This window comes from Hyperoodon ampullatus (assembly GCF_949752795.1).
Source record: "Hyperoodon ampullatus genome assembly, chromosome: 1".
NCBI lineage: Eukaryota > Metazoa > Chordata > Mammalia > Artiodactyla > Ziphiidae > Hyperoodon > Hyperoodon ampullatus.
The window spans coordinates 228659924-228686820 of NC_136914.1; the positions used below are offsets into that span (position 1 = coordinate 228659924).

At 50.6% G+C, this 26897-nt stretch overlaps 1 protein-coding gene across 1 annotated transcript in view; it reads left to right on the plus strand.

Annotated features, from left to right (window-relative positions):
- The window catches only part of PPP2R2D (protein phosphatase 2 regulatory subunit Bdelta), a 44227-nt gene extending 19702 nt beyond the window's left edge, over positions 1-24525 (plus strand). Inside the window, exons 3-10 of the mRNA XM_079705363.1 lie at positions 6135-6232; positions 10319-10484; positions 10892-11004; positions 13870-14047; positions 15690-15854; positions 18133-18302; positions 18376-18467; positions 23707-24525. Of these exons, the coding sequence (XP_079561489.1) occupies positions 6135-6232; positions 10319-10484; positions 10892-11004; positions 13870-14047; positions 15690-15854; positions 18133-18302; positions 18376-18467; positions 23707-23986 (1262 nt within the window). The 3' untranslated portion in view covers positions 23987-24525. The remainder of the gene's footprint in view (positions 1-6134; positions 6233-10318; positions 10485-10891; positions 11005-13869; positions 14048-15689; positions 15855-18132; positions 18303-18375; positions 18468-23706) is intronic.
- The last annotated feature ends 2372 nt before the right edge of the window (positions 24526-26897 follow it).

The window sequence follows — 26897 nt, forward strand, 5'->3', positions numbered from 1 at the left end:
CCCTGGGCATGTAGTGGTGTCTCAGTGTGGTTTTTACTTGCCTTCTTGCCCTGACGGCTGAAGAGGTTGAACGCCATTTCCTATTTTATTGGCCTAGGATTAGTTTTGATACCTTAGTGGAGAGTAGATGACATTTTAATAGTGACCACCTGCTGGGACTGATCCTAATGCAGTTCCTAGTAGTGAGGGAGGCGGGTAGTGGTCTCACGAGGGACGTGCAGACAGTAATCCTGCTGATGGCTGTGCAGGTCCGCAGAGCTGTGTTCCGTATCAGGAACACACTGTGATCACAGGCTGGGAGGTGGTGTTTAAATAGCCCTGCACATCTTGAACTAGAGGAGAAGGGGAGGGAGAAGATGAAACAAACTGCTGGAAACTGCATCGCCCATCTAATTGTTGTTGTGGGTTCACTTTGATTGTGAAAGTTGAGTATTGATAGGGTTTTAAGCAGGGTGGTAACGTGACTTATTCCTTTAAACACATCCCTCCATCTGCCTTATGGAGATTGGACTCGAAGGGGCAAGGTTGGGGGGGGGGCGTTAGGAGGCTGTCACAATAATTCAGCCAGAGATTATGGTCACTTTGGACGTAAGACAGTGGCAGTGAGACTGATGAAAGTAGAGGAAAGGCAATACTCACATCTGTATGTTTTTGTTTTGAAAAGCTTAAAAACTTGGAAAAGTACAAGAATAATATAACAAACACCTGTATACTGCCCCCCAGAATCTGCCGCCACAGCTGCCTGTCTTCCTTCCTTTCTGTGGCTTTGTATGTGTGTAAGTGACCTGTCCGTGGTTCTCATGCTCCGGGATCCAGTGGCGTGGTTCTGGATCTCCTCGGTGCTGCCCCGTCTGAGCTAGTCCCTAACCCTGTGCGTCCTGGTCGTCACCAGCTGAACCACCTCTGCAGTCGTAGTTTACGGTGCTTCTCCCCCGGGGCTTCTGCCTCCCTCCCGCGCTTCCGGCTCAGCTGGGCTCCTGCCCCCACTGCACCTTCCTCAGCACTGTCTGCCCCTCACCCCTCTCCCTGCTGTGCCCCCTCCCCTCAGCCGGGTTCCGGGGGCCAACGCTGTGTTCCTTCTGGCTCGCCCTTAACCTTCTTGCCTCTCTCAGCCCCTGGGTTCATACTCCTGGCAAAACCCCAAACCTGGTTGAACCGAGCATCTGCCTGCTCTCAGCCTACACCCAAGTCCCCGGGCGGGGTGGAAACACGCGGCTGCGGGAGCTGTGCTGCTTATTATTCATTCACAGAAGTGTCCATGCCGGGAGGGCAGGGGCGTGGCCTTGTTCGTTGTGTCCCCTGTGCCCGTGCAGCGCCGGCTTATAGTAGTCATTCAGGACGTTTGCTGGATTTAGAAAACTACTGCCCTCAAATCTCACGTGGGCATTGATGCTATGAGACAGACCTGCGTTTCCCTAGTGCGGTCGCTCCTGACTTTCTGAGAAGACCTCCTTCATGTGTTCTCCCAGATGGCCTTTGACTCTTAGCAGGTGCATCTCCTCTCATACCTCACAGAAAAAAGAGATAGTCGGACGCGCTCTCATCGTCCCAAGCTCAGGTTCACAGCCTGCCACATGTGTGCCGTGCGCACCGCGACCTCCTCCCCAGGTGCAGGTGTCCCTGTTCCTTCCTTCTGGCAGCCCCACCCCCACCCTTCACCCCCCCACCCCCCACCCCCCACTCCGCTCGCGCTCTGCGTCTCTGTCCCTGCCTGCTCGTCCTGTAACCCTGTCCTCGCTCCTGCACCATCCGCTTCTGCCCCCGCGGCCACATCATGCCCGTGGCACACGGACATGACTTTATATCCTCTGTCCTTTAAAAACCCCAGTGACTACATTTCCCCTTCGAGTCCTCCCCCTCCCCATTCCTTGTCCCTGCCTCCTTGTGTCGCAGTAATGGTGTCTGACATCCAGTGCCTCTTTCCTTACCAACTGCCCCCTGCCAGCATCCCTAGCAGCCTCTGAGGAATGTCAGACACTGCTAGCTTTTGATCTGTGAGTTTGAACAGTAAGTACTGGCTTCCTGTTAGTGGTAACTGATGATTTAGCTTTTGTGCTAACATCACCTTCCACCCACACGTCCTCCCCTCCTCCCCTAAAGAGAGGCTTTAAGAGAATTCTCTTGCGAGCCCTGGTTACATCAGTATTGTGCTGACTTTGTAAATATTGTTCACGGAACTAAAGCGTACATTTTCGTTCTCATACGAGTTTTCATTTTGTCTAGAGCTAATAATGATTGCCTAATTTTCTCATATGCTTAGTTCCTGTCTTCAGTGCTTTTTTAAAGAACAGTCACTTCAGCCGATCTGTCAGGTACCGAGCAGTGACTTTACCCAAACCCAGCAGGTAATCCCGAGCCCTTCTCTCCTTTCCCCAGATGACCTCTCCTGGCCGCAGTCTCCTTCCGGCTGGACTGTTCTCTCCAGGCCTGTTGGCCGCGGGGCTCCAGTCTTGGGACCCTCTTCACCGTTGTTGAGATGTCAGATCCCCATCTTCCTTCCTCTTGGTTTATTCTCATTTTGCCACATTGCATCTTCCAGTGGTTTCCTGATAAAGGGATTTCGTTGTTTTTCCTCTTTGCATGTTTGAAAACCTCTCTACTCCTCCCTCAAACTGGTTTGAAAATTTGTCTAGGTTTAGAATTTTAGGTTGAAAATTTTTTCTTCTCAGAATTTGAGGGTAGATGGTCTTCCATTCACCATTCTCCTGCCTCCTGTGGGATGCCAGCTGATTCCTCTTGTGTGTGACCTGTTTGTTTCCTCTGGAGATTTTTGGAATCTCCCTTTTATCCTTGGTGTTTTACATTTCAGAGAGATGGGCCTTGGGCCGGGTCTGTTCGTTCATTGTGCTGGGCCCGCCTTGTGCCCTGTCAGCCTGGGAATGTACTTGCTGCTGTTAACGGGAACGCCTGTCTTACTCCTTTGATGATTTTTCCCTTCCTTTTTTCTGTCATCTTTCTGGAACTTGGTAACTGGGTGATGGGCCACCTCAACCTATCCTCTCATTATCTTTTCTTTCCAATTGTCCACTTCTTTGTCTTTTTGTTTTACCCTTTGGAAGAGGTCTTGAGTTTTTAAATTATTATTATTACCCTTTGAATTTCCAGGAGCACTTCCTTGTTCTTCCTTTCTTGTGGCATGCTGCTGTCTTCTAAGGACCCCGCTGGATGCACTGTGGGATGCAGATAACGTGCCCAGCACCTGCCCCGTAGGCGGTGGTGAGGCTCCCTGGGTTAGTCCAGGCGAGTGCGTTCCTCGAGGAGCACCTGGCACCTCAGCAAGCGCTGGGCCCACGTTCTGACGTCACCGCTCTCCTTAGGGATGAGCTCCCTGCCGGCGGTAGCTGTCGTTTCTTTGATCTTTTGTTGGTGCGCTGTCCCTCTCCCCCCCACGTGCCTTCTTTGTTGTGACGTTTTCTCTCACACGTCTTTCGACCCTGAGCTCTTGGTTCTTGTTTAAGTGGAGCCACTGTGGAGCAGAGAGGCAGGTCTGTGAGCAGGTGGGCTTTTCAGCTGGAGGGCTTTCCTGTGGTTAGTCATTGCTCTAAGGAACTCAGGTGATTGAATCTTGAGGCCTTTTCTCTCGGGCTTTGGTGTTTTGGAGAGGAACCCTTGTGGAAACGATCCACTCCTGGCAGCCAGCGTTTGGGAAACCAGAAGTGGGAGTAGCTGTGTGCTCCTGCCTGACCGGACGGGGCCCGGCTTGGGGACCCAGCAGTTCAGCAGAGCAGACAGACTTCCTGCCACCTGGGTGCCCAGCATCTGGCAGGGCGCCTGCCCCAGGCCGTGGATGCACACTTAGACGCCCCCACCATCGTCCACAGCGCTTAGGGAAGCCCGCCCACACTGGCGGCCTGGCAGAGGACGCCTTTCCCGTCTCCTCCCGATGCCTTGGGGTGGGGGGCCCCTGTGCCCTGCCCCCACGCTTGACTGCAAGTCTCAGATGCTCCTCGGGCTGCTGGGCCTTCTCATGGTTTTCGCATCCTCCAGGCGGCCACCCTGCAGCACAGGGCGTCATCGCCGGTCTTTGTGCCATCGCGAAGGCACTGCGCTCTCGCCACGCGAGGGGCCGCGGGGCACTGGGGCAGAGCACGTGGCAGAACTGAGTCAGTGCGCAGTCCGTGGTGCTTTTGAAATGCCCAACTGGGTGCCCTCAGTCAGGACCACATTTATGCTGTGGCATCAGTAATACCCATCAGATTCATGCTGGTGATTTAAATTTTATTGGTTGTGCAATTTTAGTATTTAGTTTGTTTATTTTGATTTTAGAGCTCTTCTAAATTCTACAGAGGGTATTTCTAATTTTAGGTTCGTACTTATTTACGTAGCCTAATGAAAATAATTTCCCACCACTGGCAGTCATGCAGTTTTTCTTAAAAGATTCACTCCCTTTTAATGAAGTTTGAAAATCACTGACAGGGACTTCCTGGTGATGCTGTAGTTAAGAATCCTCCTGCCAATGCAGGGGACACGGGTTTGAGCCCTGGTCTGGGAAGATCCCACATGCCGCGGAGCAACTAAGCCCATGCGCCACAACTACTGAGCCTGCGCTCTGGAGCCCGTGCTCCGCAACAAGAGAAGCCACTGCAATGAGAAGCCCACACACGGCAACAGAGTAGCCCCTGCTCGCCACAACTGGAGAAAGCCCGCGTGCAGCAACAAAGACCTAACGCAGCCATAAATGAATGAGTGAATGAAAGAAAATCACTGACAGAGCTAGAATACCATTAATTATATTGTGCGCCCCCTGGGTATAAATGACATAAATTTTTAGTTCCTTTTAGTCCAGTACAGAATATTTTAGTTTCATTTAAGCAAATTCGGTTATTTCAGGTAATTTAATTTAAAAAGGAATACTTCTAACAAGAAGCCTAATCCTTTCCCCAAGGCTTACTGAAGATTTAAGGGAAAAAAAAAAAAAGAAATCCCAGGCAGTAGAATTCGGTGTGCTCTTAAATGTCAATAAACCATACCAATGCAGTAAGAACTTATTTTGCAGTAGGGATATCGTATATTAACAAATAAATGTATGTGCAGACCTTTAAGAACTGCAGTATATTATGACCACTTTCCGGAAGCATTCTTCAAGTAGTTTCAACTTTGTGGTCCATTTCTCATTAGTAGGTAGGTCGTTTATAACAGCTGTTTAGTGCTATTTGTGTGTAAACACTTGGCACCCCAGAGAGGTCAGTCTCAGTTGCTGGTAGGATATGCCCTTTGAGCCGGGGCCCCGGCAGCGGGGACGGGTCTGTAGTGATCCATCCCTTCCTCGGAGCAGCCAGAGAGGAGATTTTCTGCGGCAGCTCCCAAGCTCACAGCAGCCCCTTGGGAGACCAGACCCATACCTTTGTCTGATTCTTAGTGCTCAGCAAACCTGAACTATGGAGAAAGTGGTTTTCCCCTAAAGCCCAGCCTGGGATATTCTTCCTGATTCAGTAGTCTGTGTCATAAATCCAGATCCGTTTCCTCTTCCTGAAGTATTAATCTTAGGACACCTGAGACTTTTCCAGGCTTGACTTCGTTTTTGTACCTTGTGGCCTTTACCCCATGTGAGCTGATGTCCAGATCTTGGTGTTGATGGTGTAGAAATCTCGGTGTCTGGCCAGCAGTGTCTCACTAGGTAACGCTGTCATCCTTATCAATGGCAGTGACTTCACCCAGACAGTAAGCTAGAACTTGTACTGTCTGTAGTGGTATTTTGTACAGAAGCCAACCAGTCACCGTGCTAATGTAATGTAAGAATCAGGTTTATTTTTAAAGGTAACTCAGGCATGCATTATAAAGTTAGGCAGCAGTCTTCTAGAGCCAACTTTTATCTGTTTTTGTTTTTTCTCAAAATTGATTTCCTAAATTTCTACCCTATACCTTATATCAAGACAACCCAGTCTAGATAAATGCTGGTATGCCAGGGACCAGGCATTGGATCAGTGACCCATAAATCCACATGGGCTCTGGGCGCAAGAACCAAGAAGTGGCTGCTTGGTAATTATAAGTTTCCCATGAAATTTTTGCTTTATCCTTGGAGGAAATTTTATATGTGTGTACCTTTCTTTTGATCCTTTTTATTGGTTTTTCAAATATTTATTACAACTCCTTTCAGAATCATAAACTGGTAAATTGCTTCTGTTGTTTGACAGCTGATGTCATCTCAACTGTGGAATTTAGTCACTCTGGAGATCTTCTTGCAACAGGAGACAAGGGCGGCAGAGTGGTTATTTTTCAGCGGGAACAAGAGGTCAGTAATTTACGGTCCACAAACCAAGTGAAATCATTCAGCACTTCTCATATCACTTATAAGGAAGGAAGCACAATTATTTTCTCAGTGTCTCATTTCATTTGATTCCATTATATCACATTCACCATGTAGCATCTTCTTTCAGAAATTATCTCGGGGCGAACGAGAAGACCTGTGTTTCCACTCAGGGACGTACAGCCCCCAAGTCCCAGTTAAGCCCCCAGTGCCCCCCTCATCTGTAGGGCGGGCGGAGAGTCCTTTCCCCGCCCCAGGTTGTCACAGGTGGCGGGGCGGACCAAGTGAAGGGTGTAGGCTGGTGGGGTTCTGGATCTGTCTGCTCTCATCCCGGAGCGAATGAAACCCCTTCACCAGCCATGGAGGTGCTGGCCTCCAGCCCCGGGGTCTGCTGGCTGGTACGGGCACTCTGAGTGCCCCGCAGCACTGGCTGCACCCTCGAGGGCCAGAGCCTCAGAACGCAGGCCTTGGAGGAGCCACAGATGAGCCTCACTCACGAACACTGGCTATTAGGTCCTTCCCGTCTGCGGGAAAAGGGGAGAGGAGCGCTACTTTGTCAGTTACACATAAGAGTAGAATGGGAGCTATCGCCAGGCCTTGCCAGCCCCTGTCGTCCCTCGTTTCTGGCAAGCGGGCCTCGCCGAGTGCCCAGTAAGGCAGGATGAGGCTCTGCTGTGTGGGTGCCCCAGGCGGGAGCCTCAGCACAGCCAGGCCCGGGGGTTCCGTGAGGCGCCCGCCTTGCCTTTTCCCGACAGAGCGCCCTTCCCGCCTGCTTCCTAGCTGGTCAGCGTGCAGTTGTTTTCATCTCCAAATTCTGCCCTCTAACTTCTTGTGGTAAAACAACTCTGGTGTCAAGGCGGGTGGGCCCTTGCTCCCTTCCTTGTGGCAGGGAGTGCCAGCCCTGCACTGCAGAGGGGCACTTGGTGGCGTCTGTAGGGGGCAAGCCCTGGGCCCCCAACATCTCCTGGTTAAAATATGCCTGTTGCAGCTCCAAGGTTGATTAAAAAATTTTTAATTGTATTTTTTCTGGTTCGGGATGGTGAGAATTCTTTTGTGCATATCATATATATTATCATGAATCTTTCTAAATCTTCACAGACAATTTGATAAGTTTATAATTAGATTATAATTATAATCTTGGAGGTGGATCATCACAATGCTACTTAAAAAGAACTGTGGGGCTTCCCTGGTGGCGCAGTGGTTGAGAGTCCGCCTGCCGATGCAGGGGAAACGGGTTCGTGCCCCGGTCTGGGAAGATCCCACATGCCGCGGAGCGGCTGGGCCCGTGAGCCGTGGCCGCTGGGTCTGTGCGTCCGGAGCCTGTGCTCCGCAACGGGAGAGGCCACAACAGTGGGAGGCCCACATACCGCAAAAAAAAAAAAAAAAAAAAAAAAAAGAACTGTGTACTTTACCCTTTTCAACAGAAGTAAAAGTCGGTGGCAGTGTTTGAATAATACTTTTAGCAGAAGGATTATTTAACAGATTACTTAGCCTTAGCTATCTTAAATTTAAGAGTTCACTTTTAGCTCTGTGAAGTCTGCCATTTGAATGATGTCCTTATAGAAAATGAAGTTTTTTCTTGTTTTGGGGGGTCATTGTTTAAACCTAAAAATATGCTAGCTTCAAGTATGAAAGATTATGATAAAACTCAAGCATCTTGCTATAAAATGTGTTAAGTATTGTAGTTTTGAGAAGCTTATCATATTGTGTTCAGTGAAGATGTATTAAGTCAATGGTGCTACAGATTTGTACAGTAGCAGGCCCCTAAAGTTGTTTAAATTTGATAAGCCCGACCAACTGTAACTTCATAAATCCCGGGCAACTTTTTTCCCCATCTTTTTCTTTGTATTTTGGTTGATATAAAAAGCGGTTTTGTATCCCACCTTCCTTGCTGCGTAATCCTCATTGTAGCCTTGAGTGTTTCCAGTGTGGGTGAGACTCTGTCTTCATCCATCATCAGAGAGACAGTTGATGATATCGCAGCACCACTGGGATGAGGCTGCTGCCTGTTAAACTGCAGCAGCTCTCGATTAGAAACTTCAGTAAGCTTTCAGAGGTGTCAAAATATGTGTTTTAGAATCAGTGAAGCGTAGAGGTTCTGGAGGATAGAGCAGCACCCTGCTTGGCTGGGGAAGGTGAGGCCGCTCAGTCAAGGGGGAGGCGTCGGAAACTAGGTGGCAGCGTGATCTTCAAGCTTTTTTTCCATGTTAGTGGTGGAGCCCTCTGTCCAGGGGACCCGAGTGTGTCAATCTGGGGCGAGCAGAGTCTGTGGACGTGGCTCCACGGCTCCCACCCCTCTGCAGAATGCCTTCCCTCTGCATGGCCCGTCCAGTAACATCAGAACTGTAACTGGGAGTCAGCACGTCCCCAAACAAAGCGAGGCCACCTCCTCCCTCTCCTCGTCGTCTCCGTGCTCCCTGCAGCTGGACCAGCAGTCTCGGCCGCTTCCGCCCCACTCTCCTGCTCAGAGTCCAGTTGCTGTGCCCTGCCAGCCTCCTCAGAGTCCCTTCCTCTCACCTGGCCTGTTCCTCCCTCTCCCTGGACAGGCCCTCAGGCGCTGATGCGAGGTCTCGGGGTGGAGGACAAGGCCGGGGAGTTAGCAGGGGCCTTGGGTTTTAGGAGTTGAGGGCAGAGATCAGGGCACTTAGTGGCAGCATTAGAGACAGGGCGCTGTTCCCGGAGAGAGTGGCCCGGGAAGGACGGGCAGCGCCGTGATGGGGGCTTTTTCGGAGCCTCGTGTCTGAAGCATAGGACTGACCGATTCCACAGATTTTCCCTTTTAAATATTTCAATTTCGGTTTGTTCACTTGAGAGTTAGAAGTATCCGTTGGTGTATTAGGCTTTTTCATAGAGAGCGTGAGGGCCATGAAGCAGGAGAGAAGTGTGAATAGCATAAGCCTCTAATCCAGCACACCCGTGGGACACAGGGTAGGGATTTCCACGGTCCCGCTGAGGAATGCTTGACCGCAAGGATGTGTAGCACTTACTTCCCAGGGCCGCGCAGTAGAGAGATGTAGGTAGTTTGGGGGGATTTTTCTCATAATACATGATCTTGATTCAGAAACGTAAAGGGGTATCTATCTAGACATGAAGGTTATTTGTTTAGTTCACTTTATTTGACACACACACTAATGTGTTAATAAGATTTTAGATACTGGTTATAGAATAAGAATTAAAATACTGGTCTCCTTGAGTTTTAATTATGAAATATTTACTATTTCATAGAAAATGTCATTTTGGACATGCAGAAGATTTCAGGGATTAATATAAATATACTTATGAACCCACCACTCAGGCTTTTTATTCCTTTAGAAAAGGAAACCCTGGGCGTGTAGATGAAGCACACGCTGTGCCCCTCCCCTCGTTCTATCTTGCCATGTTACTTCCGCCTCTTATTTTATTATGCCTCTCCCTCCTCCGAGTTGGCCACAGCTTGTTCTTTTGTTTTTACTGCAATGTGTAGAATTGTTTTGTGTGTGTTAAAATTTTGCATAAGAGGTATCTTACTATGGGTGTGTTTGCGCAGCTTGCTTCTCTTACACGTGCCGCAGGATTTGCCCTCTTAGCTCCTTTGCCTACCTGCTCATTTGTGACTCTGCCGATTGGCAGTCCCCTTCCCGGGCGGCGCGGCTGTGTGCTGGCTGGCTGTCCCAGGTGACGGGGAAGTGTGCGTCCCCGTGGCTCAGTCCTGGAGGGCTTGGGCCCGCCCAGCCGACTCTTCACGGGGCCAGATTGCAACTGCTGCCGCCTCTGTGGGCCCTTCGGCCTCTCTCAGAGCTGCCCCGGTAGCGCAGAGGCAGCCAGAGCCAGCGTACTGGCAGGGAAGCTTGACTCCACACCCTGCCCTAGAGCAGAGGCCTGGAAGTGGAAGAGGAAGCTGCGGAGTCGACTCTCTTATTTGTTTCTTCCAAGTAAAGTAATTCTGAGCGTCATCTGTTTGACATCTTTTTGACCCAGGATTTTTATTAACTTTTAAAAATGTGTGTGGTCATTTGATACTCAAATTGGGAGAACTGAAGGTTTCTCTGCACTGTGCTTTGTTCATTAAAATGGCTTCATGTTTCCTTGCAGAATAAAAGCCGCCCTCATTCCAGGGGGGAATATAACGTTTACAGTACCTTTCAAAGTCATGAACCAGAGTTTGACTATTTGAAGAGTCTAGAAATTGAAGAAAAAATTAATAAAATTAGGTGGTTACCACAGCAGAGTGCTGCGCATTTTCTGCTCTCTACAAATGGTAAGAGCTCTTTTCCTTATGCGGCCGTTTGAGTTAAGGCTGTGTTTTTAATTTTCTGTGTGTAGATTCTTTTTGATTTTAACCCTTCTGGAGGTTATCTCTGCTTTAAACTTTGGGGGAGGGTAAAGTACTAGGTAGGCAGGAAGAAAACTCAGGTTGAAAACTCAAAGTATGCAAACACACACACACTCGCATTATTACATTTCTCAACTCTGCAGACGTTTCTACATCTTTACTTATTGTAGGAAACAGAATGTTCATATACAACTGGAAGTACTAATGTTCAAATACTCCTAGCTTATAAACCAGCATAGAACCACAGAGTTTTCTTGTATGATACTCAACTAATAGTGGTGCATGGTATATGGTTTTTCTTTTAATATGGAGAATGAGGTTTTTATTTTCAGATAAAACTATTAAATTATGGAAAATAAGTGAACGGGATAAAAGAGCAGAAGGCTATAACTTAAAAGATGAAGATGGACGACTTCGAGATCCATTTAGAATCACGGCACTACGGGTATACGTCACATTTTCTTTCAACTAGCCAATACTTGTCATAAATTAATCAGTAATGATGCTTAAGTCATCTGTTTAGAGAATACTGTTAAATAGAAATACCGTGGGATCTGTCTTCTTGACCTTGAAAGTTATTTGTAATCATTTTTATGTATACTTGTTAAAATGGGAGTCCTCCTATTCTCACAAAAACAAAAAAGTCACACAACTTCAGAAAATATACTAAAGAAAAGACTCTGGTTTAATTCCATAACAAATCTTTCTAAATACATCCACTGCCTTTCACTCTGAAGGTTCAGAGTAGCACATTGGTGGGGTTGGAGCAGATGGAACTCAGCACACTTCCCTGGAGGAAGCAGCATGGGTTGCAGATTGAGAGGTGACCTGTGGACCAGCAGGATGGCCTCCACTGGATTTCCTCTGAGTTAGCTAAGGCAGATTCTGACCAGAATTCTTTGCGCATCAATCCATGAGCAGCATTACTTCTTCTTTTTCTTTTTTTTAAATAAATTCTTCACTCCCTCTTTGGTGCCCCTAGGTACAGTATGAAATGACTGTGTTTTATCAATTCTAATACCTCGATTTTTTTTCACATTTTAACATCTGTGAAATTGAGTACAACTTAAAATCTAGTGTCCTGGGGTGGTGCCTTTAATTAAATGGAGTATGAGAAGGAGGTTAAACAAGCTTGAATCCTACCCAGATGCGCCCTGGTAAGACCCCAGGGTGCTGCCGATGGGCCGGGCCGCAGCGGAGACCAGCGGTGACTCAGAGGCACTCCCCGAACCGACCGCCTGGTTCATTAGAAAGCTGTTGGCCAGTTGGTTGGTTTTTCAGAGAGGCTTAAAACCTTTGTGGAAGTGCGATCTATCAGGTGAAGACCTAGTGAGTGGACACATTGTATTAGTAGCTGAGGAGCTACAGAGGAGGGCAGGGAATTGCAGGAAGCTCCCCATCCCACGCCCTGCAGGGCCCCGGCGCAGGGTGCGTGTGATGGGTTTCGATCTCTTTCCCCGTGCTCTGCTGGCCGCGCGCACGCAGGTGCTGGGGCAGCAGGCGCGCAGCACGGAGTCGCAGCCCAGCATGCAGGGGTGCTCCCGCCAGGAGCACAGTGGGTGTAACAGGTAAGCACTGCCGAGAGGGGCGGGGTGGGAACTTGGAGGCCAGCGGTATTGCCCTGTTTCCAGGGAGTTGAGGCCAAGAAAGCTGTGTAATTTGCTCAAATCTAAACCCTAATTTGAACCAAGATGTTCTGATCCAAATGGTGGTTTCTCTGTGCCATGCTGCTGCTTTCCCACCCGTGAATTAGTGACAGTTTGTAGGTAAATCACTGTTGGTGACAGCAACACTAGTTTTACAGTTACCACCATGTCAACTGCTCCTTGGAAACTGTAAGTGCGCTGGAAGGATGAGGCCTGGAGTGCCCTGTGGGTGCACCTGAATCCCCTGTCTCGGCCGCCTCTCCCCTGCACCCGGCCCGGCACGCTCCCCCTCTCCAGGGAGCCCCCTGCCTCCCAGCCAGGCCTGCTTCTCCACCATGGTGCTCACGTCCGTCGTGGCTGTGGGAAGTCTGTAAGGGCTTCTGAGGCCCAGTCTTCACTCTGGTCAAGGCTGCTGTTCTACAATTAGCCTAACCAAGCTGGTCTCGTCCGGGGCCGTGGTGAAGCATGTGACAGGTGTGAGGTCATCACAGTTGCAGGGTGGGGTGCGGCGGGGGAGAGATCGCAGGCCAGGTCACTCTGTACATGGATTTACCTTTGTGAGTTCATGGATTCCTTTGAACTTTAAGAGGAAAACAAAATTTTGAAAGGGGAACAGAAATTTTGTTCTCCTCTTAAATTATTTTGGTACCAGAAAGGGGCTCATTCTGTTATCCATATTACAGTTGTCTCGCGTTTTGATTAGAGACTTGTTAGAGGGTATGACAGGTCTGTCCTGTCCCTCGTGGAACCAATGGCTCCTGCACCAGAGGAGGGAAGCGTGCGCTCAGCACTTGGCTGGTTTAAAATGAGGAGTATTCTTATACATGTTTCCCCAAGTTCATTTTTACAGCATTTTGGCTGGAGAAAACTCAGTTAAGAGAGTCTCTCCTACCCTTTCTAGGTACACTGCTTGGGTTTTTAATTTAAAAAATAGCACACTTTAGTTTTTTGTTTTGATTTTAAAGCTTCTGTTTTCCTTCCCACTAGATGTCAGTGATGCTGGGCCTTTTACCTTTTTTTCTCACGTCTGACACTGTCACCCACGACTGTGCCTTTGGCTTTGGCCACTCTCGTGCCGGCTCCTCCCTCTCGTCCTTCGCCCGGCTGACCTCTCCTCCCTTTCCCTTTCTGTGTGGACGTCCCCTTCCCTGGGAGCCTTCCTGGCCACAGCACTCATCACAGTCGGGGTTTCTGTGCCTTTTTTAAAAAACGTTTTATTGAAGTATAACGTGAGTACCCAACATGCCTCTGTCATCTAAGTGAGCAGCTCCGCTGCCGTCTGCAGGCTGAACGTACCGCGTTGTGGGCACCAGGTCAGGAGAGGGCCTCTCCTGTGTTCCCCCCGCCCAGTCCCTGCACCCCACCCGCCCAGCCCTGTTGCAGGGCGCGGGGGCCGTGGGGGGACGAGGAGATGCACCTGCTCTCACTCTGGAGGCCGCAGCTGCGAGGCCAGAGGAGGAAGGGGGGCTCGACTCAGGCTCCACATCAGGCATCAGTGTCGGGGGCCATCTGCTTGCCGAGCAGCCAGAAGCTGTTGATTATTTGGGGTATTGTCTGTACATGCTGTGCACGCAGATTTGTTCCTTTCTGTTACCTACTGAAAGTGTTCTGATTTTATGCTGCTGGGATCTTTGTTTTGAATTCCTATTTCCTTCCATTTTTAGGTCCCAATATTGAAGCCCATGGACCTTATGGTAGAAGCAAGTCCACGACGAATTTTTGCAAATGCTCACACATATCATATAAATTCCATTTCAGTAAATAGTGATCATGAAACATATCTTTCTGCAGATGACCTGAGAATTAATCTATGGCATTTAGAAATCACAGATAGAAGTTTTAGTATCCTTCATCAAATGGATATCGCAACATTTTTATAGGATTGTTCTTGGATAGGTCATTCTCATCTTCATTATACCCCTTTGTCTCAGGGTCTGTCCTTTGTCATTTTTATCTCCTGTCGGAAGCTCACATTTTCTCTCATTGATTTGTGAGGACTCTAATTCATGAAGGGTTCATTTATGCGGTCGTATCTTTCATGGTTTTCTTAAAGATTTTGTCCCACCGTCGTGCTTCAAATGCCCTTCACTGCAACTGAGATCATAGAATAGAAACAGCATAGAAACAGGCATGTGCTTTCTGCTATCTGTTAGCACTTATATATATATATATATATATATATATATATATATATATATATATATATATAATGTTTTTTTTTAATTTTTGGCTGCGTTGGGTCTCCATTGCTGCACAGGGGCTTTCTCTAGTTGCGGCAAACGGGGGCTACTCTTCGTTGCGGTGCGGTGCCTTCTTGTTGCGGAGCATGGGCTCAAGGCACGCGGGCTTCAGTAGCTGTGGCTCGTGGGCTCTGGAGCGCACACTCAGTAGTCATGGCGCACGGGCTTAGTTGCACCGTGGTGTGTGGGATCTTCCTGGACCAGGGCTCAAACCCGTGGGACGTCCCCTGCGTTGGCAGGCGGAGTCTTAACCACTGTGCCACCAGGGCAGTCCCTGTCTGCTAGCACTTTAAAAACACCTTGGGTCCACTCACAGGGGCCAGTCGGTGCCCTCGTGGCCCCTCCCCTCCCACTTCACTTTCGGCCCAGCTTTGCTCTTTGGCGAGAGCTCTTTTGCTCTCGCATGAGCTGGGGTGCTGTTCTCTCATCTCTGGGCGTGGCTCCTTCCCCAGCTGGGCAGTGTCCTCACAGGCCTTTGCTGACTGGCCCTCCAGAGCCTGTTGGCCACTCTTCTCCGGCACTCGGCCCTGCGTGCCTCGTGTGCTTCCCCGGACTCCAGGCGGTCAGCAGGCTCAGCCTGGTCCCCGCTCTGCACGGTGGCCTGGAGACAGCCACGACAGCGTGCTGGGCACTGTAGGGCTCCAGTCCCTCCAGGGTCCCTGCCCACGGTGTCTGATGTCTGGAGACTTGAGCTGTAGTGTCACCAAGTTTTTTAGCTTCCTTAGTTGTGATCTGTTCCTGCTATCCTATCTTGGCCCAAAGCCAAGTTGTACACTTCCTTGTTTTTCCAGTTGAGTGATTTCTGTATTTGGCAACCTACCATGTGACGTTGTTCTGACGACCTAGAGCAAGCTCTTGGTGTCAGATACTTAGCAAAGCAGAATCTTTTGGAACCTGGCAATACTCGTGTGTCTGTGTCATTTTTGTGGTTGTTAGTATGGGACTTTTGTGCAGATGGGCACTTGCTTGCTTCCTTATCTTTTAATGTGTGTTATGTTGCTTTGAAAGTCTCTTCCTAGAATGCTAGCAGTAGCAGCGAGATGAAGGCAGCCTCGTGTCCACATGGCTGTAGCCCCTGTTGGCACGTTACTGGAGTCTGATTAGTGTATTAACATAGATCCTCTTACTGGTGTACTCGCGGGCGTACAGTACTTGTAATCGCCTCCTGCACACCTAATCTCTTAAACCTCGTCACGTGGGTTATCTCATGCCTGCGAGCGCCCTACCTTAACTGTGCGCTTCAGACATCGTGGACATCAAGCCTGCCAACATGGAAGAGCTGACGGAGGTGATCACGGCGGCTGAGTTCCACCCGCACCAGTGTAACGTGCTCGTCTACAGCAGCAGCAAGGGGACCATCAGACTGTGCGACATGCGCTCCTCCGCCCTGTGCGACCGACACTCCAAGTGTAAGTGCCAGGCGTGTATGTAAACGTCCCGTCTAGAGCCCGTGTTGCCTGGGCGCTGAGCCACCTCCAAAGACTTAGAGGTGCTTTTTGTTACGCATGTGCCTGCGTGAGCACATAGGCCCGGCCTCGGTCCTCGCAGCGCTGCTGGCGGGATGCGGAGCGAGAGGCCCTGCTTTTGTGGCACCGCGGTGGAGCCCGCAGGGCACTCCTGCCAGCGCCTCCATGCGGTGTCCACCTCCCTGGGTGGGCCCAGTGAGAGCCCCTTGTCACCTCCACCTCTGTGCACTAGGACCTCTGCTGAGGCTGGAGACACAGTCCACCTGTGACCTTTCTCGGCTCTCGGAATGGGCTCTGTTCCCAGAGAGCTTCGCTGAACTTGAAGCCAGTTCCCTCGGGTGAGAGTCTAGTCTTTAATCCACTGAGTCTTGAAGTCCTTCTAGGTGAGGAGAGCTTTGGTTTTGTTTTTATTTTTAGCCATAACCAACAGGCCCTACTTTGTAGAAAACCAGAAGTCTGTGTGTCACAAGACATACAGAGTGTGCCCTGAGAACTTTGCCAACACGTTCCCAAGTACTGAGCAGTGATGCCATCCCAGCCCAGAACGCCATGGGTTTTCGTGTTCTGGACACTTGGTCCTGCGGCTAAGTCAGTGTATCTATCGGTCAGTCTGTCCAGAGTGTCTCCTGTCGTAAAGTGGGGCAGCTCCAACAGAACCTGATGGGAAGGGTCCTTGATGACTGGTTCTAAGGAGCCTTTTTGCCTCATTGTGTCTCTTTTTGAGGCTACAGTGTAGGAGGAGGGGGGTTTTCTTTCGGTTTTATTTTTTGGTTTTTGGTGTTTGTGGTTTTCTCTCTCTTTTTTTTTTGGCCACACTGCGTGGTATGTGGGATCTTCCCCAGTCCGGTATTGAACCCGTGCCCCTTGCAGTAGAAGCACAGAGTCGTAACCACTGGACCACCAGGGAAGTCCACTATAGTGTGTTTTTTTGTTTTTTTAATAAATTTATTTATTTTAATTATTTATTTTTGGCTGTGTTGGGTCTTCGTTGGTGCTTGCGGGCCTTCTTTAGTTGCAGCGAGCAGGGGCCGCTCTCGATTGCGTGTGCGGGCCTCTCATGGCGGTGGCTTCTCCTGTTGGCAGAGCACGGGCTGTAGCTAGGCCCGCGGACTTCAGTCGTTGCAGCACGTGGGCTCTAGAGCACAGGCTCAGCAGTTGTGGCGCACAGGCCTAGTTGCTCTGCAGCATGTGGGATCTTCCTGGACCAGGGCTCGAACCCATGTCCCCTGCATTGGCAGGCGGATTCTCAACCACTGCGCCACCAGGGAAGCCCCTATAGTGTGTTTTAAAAGAACTTTGTACTTTAGTAGAATTCCTGCAATGAAAAATTACGTCTTTTCTAGTGTTTGGCCTATGTTTTCAAGACAACACTCGTGAGTAACAATTTTAGGTTCCAAGAGTAGTTTTATTTGTCAGCAAAGTTACTTATTCGAGTAAATGCTCAGAGTATTGCCACCAGCTTGCTTATAATCAACTTCAAATGCAGAGTCAACAAACATAGGTTCCTGCATTAAAAAAAGAAAATCATAAGCTGCTGCAAATGAAAGGAAGTACAGAAATCCTCACCCAATTTCACCAAGCCACAGGCTCGACAGTGCACTGGAGGCTCTGGGGTCTGGCGCACGGGCAGGGGGCAAGTGAGGGGGCACTCGAGTTACTGCTGAGAAAGCAGAAGTGTCAAGGAAAGAGAGGTCTGCCAAGGAAGCCTGGAGAATCTTTCTGAAACTAGTAGTTTGGTTTTCTTAGCATAAGTCTCGACTGTTGAATAGTGAAGGAAAACCCCTTTCCTGACAGGCTTTGGCAGATGGGACTGTTCCAGTGTTAAAATCTGACCCAGGCGTTCGCGGCTAAGGGCCGGGCCCTGCAGTGCACTCGCAGGCTCGTCGGCCCCAGGGCGCTCGGGGCACCGTGTCGGCATCTCCTGTAGCGCCCTTTGTGTCTTTCTGTGCCAGGGACAGGATGGGACGTGGTTTGCTAGGGACTGGCGTTCCGAGGATCTGCAGGGAAGCGTCAGGTTAATGCAGAGGCCTCACCAGGACGCACTCAGAGTGCCCGAGCAGCGTTCTGTGTTGCAAGCCAGGGCCTGGGTGAGCCTGGGGCCTGTGCTTCAGGAAGATGGGAGGCCGCAGCGGTGTCAGGGGAGGGCCCGAGTCTCGCTTGGACTTTAAAATGATTTGTTCTCTGGTTTATAAACAGAAGCTGAAAACATTGTATTTTCCAGTTTTCGAAGAGCCGGAAGACCCCAGCAGTAGGTCCTTCTTCTCAGAAATAATCTCCTCTGTGTCCGACGTGAAATTCAGCCACAGCGGTCGGTACATGATGACCCGAGACTACCTGTCAGTGAAGGTGTGGGACCTCAACATGGAGAGCCGGCCTGTCGAGACCCACCAGGTGAGGCCACGGCATGGACCCTGCCACGCCTTGCACGCGACCGTCCCTCTGACCTTCCTGTACTTTCATTAAGGTCCACGAGTACCTTCGAAGTAAGCTGTGTTCCCTGTACGAAAATGACTGCATCTTTGACAAGTTTGAGTGCTGCTGGAACGGCTCCGACAGGTGAGACCTGAGTCGTGACCAGGCCCGAAGCGCGCTGATATCCTCAGAGGCGGGCCGGGCTGCCAGGAGGAGTCCCGATGGGCTTGGTTTTCCAGGCCTGTGAGGTGGCCATAGTAAGGTGGAAACATGGGATGTCTGAGCACACTTCTCACCTTGCTTATGATTCCACCTGTATTTAAACAGCAAGCGTAGTACGAGGTTCATGTTGGCTGTTTTTAAAACGCTTAGTGGATGATAATTTCTTATTTTTTGTTGTTTCCAAGATGAGTGAAAGGAAGGCGGTGGGGAGGTTAGTTACTGTGGCGTGTGTGGGATGGCCACGTTCCAGTTTGCCTGTGGGGACAAGTGGAGAACGAGACCTCAGAGTCGCTGCTGTGCTTGGACAGAGTCGGAGTGGCTGGTGTGACTCCGTGGTCTACCTCGTGATGAGGTGGTTTGAGGCCTCCGCCACCTGTTTGTGCACGTCTTAGAGGTGACAGCAGTACTAGTGCTGCCAAGAGGTCTACGAAATGTCACACCTCACGTGATGGAAGGAGATGCTCTTGCATCGTCTGTGATGGATTCTGTGCCGTGTGCTGCTTGTCAAGGGTGTCAGTGAGCAGAGGGCCTCGCCACTTTTGGAGAGGGACTGACGGACATTCTGAGAAACCCTTCGGCACAAACACCTAGAAACATCAGATGTCACACCACAAATCTCTTCGTGGGTATAGTTGAGCTCACAACCAGTAAGGCCAAGAGTGAAGAGGAAGCAGGAACTAGAAGGGAGCCCTTGCTGGCCTCAGGGCACCAGCTGGAACCAGGAACCTGCAGCCCAGGAGGGTACAAGAGCTGTGGCCCTGGACCCACACAGGGTTGGCAGTTGAAACTGGGACCCTCGGGGTTATGGAAAAGGCATCCATCTACGTTCAGATGCATCCCAAGGGAAATGTATCTGTCTGAGACCTTGGATTGGAGTGGATGAAGTCCCCTGACCTTTGTGACCATAAGCCTCCCTCCCCCCCAAGGATGTGTGTTTGTATTTGTACTGACCTGGAGAAGCTCACTGAGGGTAAAAGTCCCAGCAGACAGGCAGCCCCGGGCATCCACACTGTCCACAGGCTGACGTGCCACCTGTTAGCGTCTCCTGCTGCAGACACGGGGCCCCTGGGTCAGAGGAGAGGACTTCACTCCTCACAGCATAGCAGAGCAGCGTGAGCTTGGTCAGAGTGCCTTGCGGGGGTGACACAAGGGGCCTGGGCAGAGGCCACTCACGTAGCGGGGTTGGCCTCACACCAGCACACACTCAGCCTGGGGGTCAAGCTGAGAGTGGTAAACAAGGCTGCAGCCCTGAGATGTGGCCCAGGTAGAGAGCACTGAAGAAACGCATTCTTGGCAAACCCACTGAAAACACGTAGGGGTGCCCGGCACCCATGGCAGATTTGTCTTTCCCAGTGCTCCAGGGCTCAGGATTTCCCCAGATTAAAATCAGTTAAACAGGAGTTCACAGGTGAAAATCACCGAACACATGAAGGAAAGCCAGTGTGAGCAAGCCAGCAGAAACAACCACAGAACTGTGACCTCTGAGAAATCAGGTACTGAAATCATATGCCACAGAATATAAAATAAGAATGCGGAAATACTCACAGGTTAAAGGACGGGACCAGAACCTGAACATGGAACCACAAGGCCATTAAAAACCACCCAGGACATTTGGAAAAGCATCATGCAGGACTTCTAGAAATGAAAACTGTAGTAGTTGAAAAATCACCGTGTGAATTTAGCAGACCCCGTGAAGCTGAAAAGATCTTGAATTAGTGAACTGAAGATGAGAAATATTTTAAGAAGAGAGATCAGGAGAGATTATCCAGGATGCAGCTCAGAGAGCCAAAGAGACAGAAAAAAACATGGAAGGTTGGAAAACACGGAGCGTCAGGTAAGGTCCAACGTAACCTAAGTGGAGAGAAGTGTCCAAATTGGAGGATTGTGGAGAAGTAGCGGTTAAAGTGTGAATGGCCAGGAATTTTCTATAACTGGTGCAAGACTGAATACACAGATTGAAGAAGCACGGAAACCCACACCCAGATCATAATGAAGTTGCAGGGCACCAAACACAGAGATCTTAACAGCAGCCGGGGGAGCAAAGACCCATTGCCTTCGGAGAAAGGCGTTCAGACCGTGAGCAGACCTCTCGGCCCGGCAGTGGAAGCCGGAAGGCGCTCTGACGCGGTGTGTCGTGATCCCTTCTGACTCGCTTCCTGAAATTTTGTCCAGAGATAAATGATCATGCAGGAATGTGCCTTAAACAAGGCCCCAGACCCAGACAGAGAGATCCAACTACATTAAGACTTCAAGCTTCTTTATATCATAATAAAACAATGGAAATAAAACCCACAAAAGCACGTAAAATTAACAAAGAGATAAATATCCAGAATACGTGAAGAATCGTAAGTCAGTGAGAAAGTCCTAACAACTCATGAATGGAAATTAACAGAAATGGGGGGAAATGAATAAAAACACTCCTCCTCATCAGTAATCAGCAGATCAAAGCAACAGGGACGTCCCTTCACATCCATCAGAGTGACGGAAATATTGGGGTGGAGGTGGAGGCCAGTGGGCGTGACCGCGGCCACCGCCCTTCTTCTGAGGCTCTCTGGCAGTGGCCGGGTGGGCTGGGAACCTCTCGAATATACAGACAAGAAAACGTGTTCCAAGACGTGCCCTGGAGGCAGCTGAGCCATGCCGGGGTTCCTCCCTGGGCGGGCGGACGAGGAATCGTCCTCTGTTCACGGTGTGGACCAGACGCAGTGAAAGCCAGGGTTCAGCTGCACAGACCTGTACACGATCACACAAGTGACTCATCTGATGTCTAGAGCATGCAAGACGGTTTTGTTTTTAAGACCGTGTAACTGTTCAAAGGACAACCGTGTACAGGAATGTTCACTGCACGGTTCTTTATGCTTCGCGGTAGATCCGAGATATTGCAAAATACGTTTAAATTACCCATCCCCGGCACATCCAGAAGCTTTCTGGTGGCACCTACCTGTTCCCTCACTTCTGCCAACGTGCCCTGCCTTCCTGCCTGGAAGCTTGTGTGGAGTTGGGGGCGGGGGCAGAGCCAGGTTTTGGCCGCCATCCCGGTCGGTCACTCCGCCTGGGACGGCGCTGCCCAGAAGTTAAGTTTTGCCCCACTTTGTCGGGCTCCAGGTTTGTAGCAAACACGGACATCACCATTAACTTGCAAGTCCACTTACTCCTGTGTTTGGCGGTGTTCCCACCTGGGCAGCACCTGGCCAGGTGCCGGGGAAGGCTCTCGTTCCCGCCGTGTGGAGCGGCGGGCCGGGGGGACGTCCACGTCCATGCAGGTGCCGTCAGGACTACTGAATCACAGTAATAATCATAAGAAACTGCAGGAAGGTTGGTCTGCTTGAATCTCTGTCGCGCACCAGCACCTCTAATCAACATTGATAATAAAATACTCCTTCCCGAAAAAATTCTTTCATTGGTCTCTGTTCTGAATAATCGCTGCGGTTAAGTTTTTTATATATATATTTATTTATTTATTTATTTATTTTTGGTTGTGTTGGGTCTTTGTCACTGCACGCGGGCTTTCTCTAGTTGCGGCGAGCGGGGGCTACTCTTCCTTGCGGTGCGCAGGCTTCTCATGGCGGTGGCTTCTCTTGTTGCAGAGCACGGGCTCTAGGCACACGGGCTTCAGTAGTTGTGGCACACAGGCTCTGAGGCACAGGCTTGCAGGCTCTAGAGCGTGGGCTTCAGTAGTTGTGGCGCATGGGCTTAGTTGCTCCGCGGCATGTGGGATCTTCCCGGACCAGGGCTCGAACCCATGTCCCCTGCCTTGGCAGGTGGACTCCCAACCACTGCGCCACCAGGGAAGTCCCTGTGGTTAAGTTTTAATAACACAAATGTAAACTTCAGATCAGCACGTTTGTTGTTTCTCCTTTTGTGAACATCGTGTTCCGTGTGGAAATTAATGTGGGCAAGTGCCAGTTGCTGGCGTCCCTCCTGGGCCCCACTGCATGGCCCTGCTGCATCCACCGCCACACAGGCCCCTCCATCCCTGAGGTGTGTGCATTCCAGGCTTCAGCAGTACAGGTGAGATAAGCCAGGAGAGCTTAGCTTTTTTTGTGGTGTGAGGTTTTAGATGAGGCTAATCAGACACCGAAGGATTTGCACAGTCGGGGTCAGCCCTGCGCCGTGTGAATGAGGCAGCATGCGCCTCGCGGGGCCTCAGGATCCGCCCCTGATGATGCGGCGATGGGGTCAGCCCTGCGCCGTGTGAATGAGACAGCATGCGCCTCGCGGGGCCTCAAGGTCCGCCCCTGATGATGCGGGGATGGGGTCAGCCCTGCGCCGTGTGAATGAGACAGCATGCGCCTCGCGGGGCCTCAAGATCCGCCCCTGATGATGCGGGGATGGCCCGGGAGCCCAGGGTGCCAAGGGGGAGGCCGCAGGACAGTCTGGTCTTACCGCGCCCGACAGGCCCGCTGAGGCAGGGGCTGGACGCACGCGGAAGCATTTGCCGGCAACCAGCCACTCTCCTCTTAGCTGTGTAGAGAGACCCAAAGTTTTCACCAGTGTGATAGAAGCGCATCACGGTGCTGTGTGCTTCAGTGGAGACGTGGGAAGGCGTCAGAACCAGCCCGGAAGGGAAAAGACCACGGGCGCTGCTGCAGCATCTGGAGTGTCGGGAAAGAAGGCCCTGGCTGTCTCGCACGCGGACCCTGTGTCTGAGGCCCCTCCTAACTATTTATATACCTGTTACTTCACGAGAAAAACGCTTTTAAGATTAAAATGAACTTTAAAATCTTGTCTGGTCAGTCGTGAGCGAAGCTGGTAACAGATGGCACGAATGTCTTCTGAGCACGTGTGGAGCCCCTGCTGAATCAGGGACAGAGCGCAGGAGGTGAGTCAGACCGTTACCTGAGCCTGGGACGGTGACTGTGTTGGGGTTTTTACCTTGTTTGAAAACACGTTAATGTGATTAGAAGTGTAAATCCATTACTTTTTCCCCCGCTGTGTTTATTTTTACTGATAGGATCACGTATACGAAGTTTAAGAAGAAATTCTCACTGCATCTCTCTCCTCACCATTATGATTTTCCATTTCTTATTTGTAAAAATGACCCTGCTGTGTAGAATTGGGGGTAGGAGAGGTCAGCGGCTCTATCCACGCGTCCAGGGCCGGGCCGGGCCAGGGGTTGGAGGTGGTCACTTAGAAGTCTTCCTCTCCTTGTTTTGAGCAGTGCAATCATGACTGGGTCCTACAACAACTTCTTCAGAATGTTCGATAGGACTACATGGAGGGACGTCACGCTGGAAGCTTCCAGGGAGAACAGCAAGCCTCGCGCCAGCTTGAAGCCTCGCAGAGTGTGTGCAGGTGGGAAGAGAAAGAAGGACGAGGTGAGCGTGGACAGCCTGGACTTCAGCAAGAAGATTCTGCACACAGCCTGGCACCCAGCGGAGAACATCATCGCCGTGGCTGCCACCAATAACCTGTACATATTCCAGGACAAGGCCAACTAAGGAGGCAGCGGGACCTGCGTCTTGTGCAGAATCGCGCCTGGTCGTTCGGTGCCAGAGGACAGGCGACATCCTCTCCGTGAAGAGCAGGGACGCCCTCCTGCCTCCGCCCAGACTGCACGGGCTGGCCGCGTGGGTGCCCGCGGGCTTCCGCTTCAGCAAGGTGAGCCCTGGGTGTCGCTGCTCAGGTGAGAACCCTGCTCGAAGCACAGTGATGGACAGGACTCAAAGGAGGCCATTGCTAAAATAAACATATTTATTGAAGTCTGAGCCTTCCTTCCAATTTATAGACCAAAAATTAACATCCAAGAGGAAAGTTGTCAGATTCAGTGTCTCCTCCCGTCCAGCTCTCCTCCTCCTCCGCTGTCATCCTGGGGCCTCCACGTGCGTGGCTGCTGCCCGCCTTCCCTCGGCCTCTCGGCCCAGGCAGGGCCCCGGCCGGCGCGGAGATTCGGCCGAGCGGGCTCAGGCCGCTGTACTCCCATCGCGCCTCTGGTGTAACCGCCTAATAAAAGCAACACACTCTAAAAAGTGTTTTTAAGTCCAAACTCAGTATCGTCTTTTTATTTGATTTAGTTGCATGTGATGAAATTACGCAGAATTCAACTTAAAAATCTTGTCCTTCGTTAACAGAGTGGTGGAACGTGTGCAGTACTTCAAACTCTGATCGTATGTATCCACAGACTTCCATAACTTTTTTGTTTCTGTAGAAATGGTACATCTGACACACCAGGTAAGGTCTGGAGAAAGCCTTAACTGCAGCTGCCTCTGAGAAAGAAAATCCCAAGGAGCAGTAACAGAATTGCTGCTGAAAAAGTAACATGTGGTTTAAAGTGTGCCTCAGATTCACTGCAGGTGAAAACTCAATGTGCTTTTAAACCTTTTTAAAAGTACTTTGGGGGAAGGGTAACATACTTTTTAAAAACTGCTGGAATTACATGCATGCCGAATTTCATACTGCATTTCAAGCCAGCAAAAATTAAACAATTTTAATTATTATGTAAGGCCACCAGTACCTTGGTGGTTTACTTTAAAAGTAGGTTGATACCAGAAATCAAGATTTCCCAAGACAGAAAAATACAGAGGTAACAACACTAAGTGATTGGAACTTTTGCTGCCGTGAAATTTCACACAGGCGCCCGAGACCCCGTCCTCCGGAGGACGGGACAGCTGGGGCTCACGTGCTGCTCTTGAAATTAAGGTGTATTTTGGTTACTGGTGATACGGAGATGCAAGAACAAATGTCTTGTCAACTCATTCCCCTGTAATGTTAACGGGATGCCACGTTAGCTCACATTACGTTGGAAATAGAGAATCAACAGGTGCATTTATTTTAATTTAAAGGTAATTCTTTTACTGCGTATTGGTTGACGCAGTTCACAAACCTGAGATGTGGAACAGAGTTGTTTTAAGTATCAGTCAACCCTGGCCCTTAAGGTAAAGCAGTTCTAGTAAGATGGGGTTGTATTTACTTGTTCAGCTATTTTGACCAAAAAGTTTAATAAATTTCAGATGTTTAACCAGATTTGTACAATGTAACTGGACGACTTTGTTCCATCTTTCCTCTAAGACATATTTCCTACCAAGCAGGAAACCAGCCTTCTGCCTCTCAGACGGCCCTGGGCAGAAGGCGCATGCGTGGTGGCTGCCGCCGGCCGGGCGGGGGTCCCTGTGTCCGTGGGTTCTTCTCCCCCGAGTCGGGCAGACGCTCCTCAGAGATGCTCTTGGGAAACGTGTACTTTAAGACGTGTCTAGCAACTTCTTCCGTGTTCTTTTCCGTTAGACACTTCTGATTCCATTTAAGGCTTTTTCCTCTCCTGATGAGGTAAAAGGTTTCGGACTTGACGTTTATTTCTTCTTTATATTCATTCTTTGTTTAAAAAATATCTGTTGTTTTTCTTGTTCTTCCAAAGCTTACCCCTTTTCTCCCGTTTAAAGCTAGAGAAAGCTAGAGAAATTTTATCTGTTCCTGAAAGGTAATTCTGTGAGTTTTCATCATTCCTTAGAATTCTGTGCTCCTGTTTTTCCTGAAGCTTTAACGCTGTCTAGGTTGATGGCCTGGGTTGGATGAATACGCTTTACTTGTGTGTGGATTTAGACGTGCACTTTTTAAAGAACAGTGGCGGTTCTAGAAGCCAGTACAGGACAGGACTCTGAGTCTGATTTTAAACCGTCCCCCAGTCGTGGGCGTTCGCAGGACAAGCAGCAAACTCCCTCCCCCGTGGAGCTGAGTAGCCGTGGCCTCACAGCCGGGAGCCGGCCCAGACTGTCCCCTGGTCAGCGCGGTGGGGGTCCAGGTCCCACGGGCCGAGCCCAGGGCTCTGGTGCTGCGTGGCCGTCTGAGGAGGAACTGTCTGCACGCTTTTGTTGAAGGGGGTCCAGGGTTGGCGCTGAGGCTTTTTCTTCTGAGCGTGTCCGGCACCCGCGGGCAGAGGCGGGTGCGCAGACTGAGCCGGGGCGGGCCGGGCCGCGCCCCTCGTGAGGAGGACGGCGCTCTGTGCTCCAAGTCCCGGTCTGAGACCCGGTGCTCCCCCGGGGTCATGGTGGGGCGGCAGGGGACAGTCCTCCCATCAGGAACTGCCCACTGGGTGCTGTGCCGGGAGAAGCTTCCACAGGCGCTGGGGGGACCAGAGAGGGAGGGAGGGGACGCTGCACAGGGCCCACCCCGCCAGGGCTTCTCCACGGGGGTGTGGATGGGGCGGGGACAGTGGGGGCTCGGGTGGGGCCTGACCGGTGCGGCCCACGGGGCTGGTGACAGCCCTCCTGTACCGGGCAGGCCGCGGGCAGGCACCCGGCACGGGCTCCCCAGAACCAGCCCAGCGGTGCTCGCCGGACGGACACGCCACAGCATGGGGTCACCGGGGTCCGTGTCCCACCCGAGCCCTTGGTGGAGAGCTGGTGAGCCAGGGGGGTG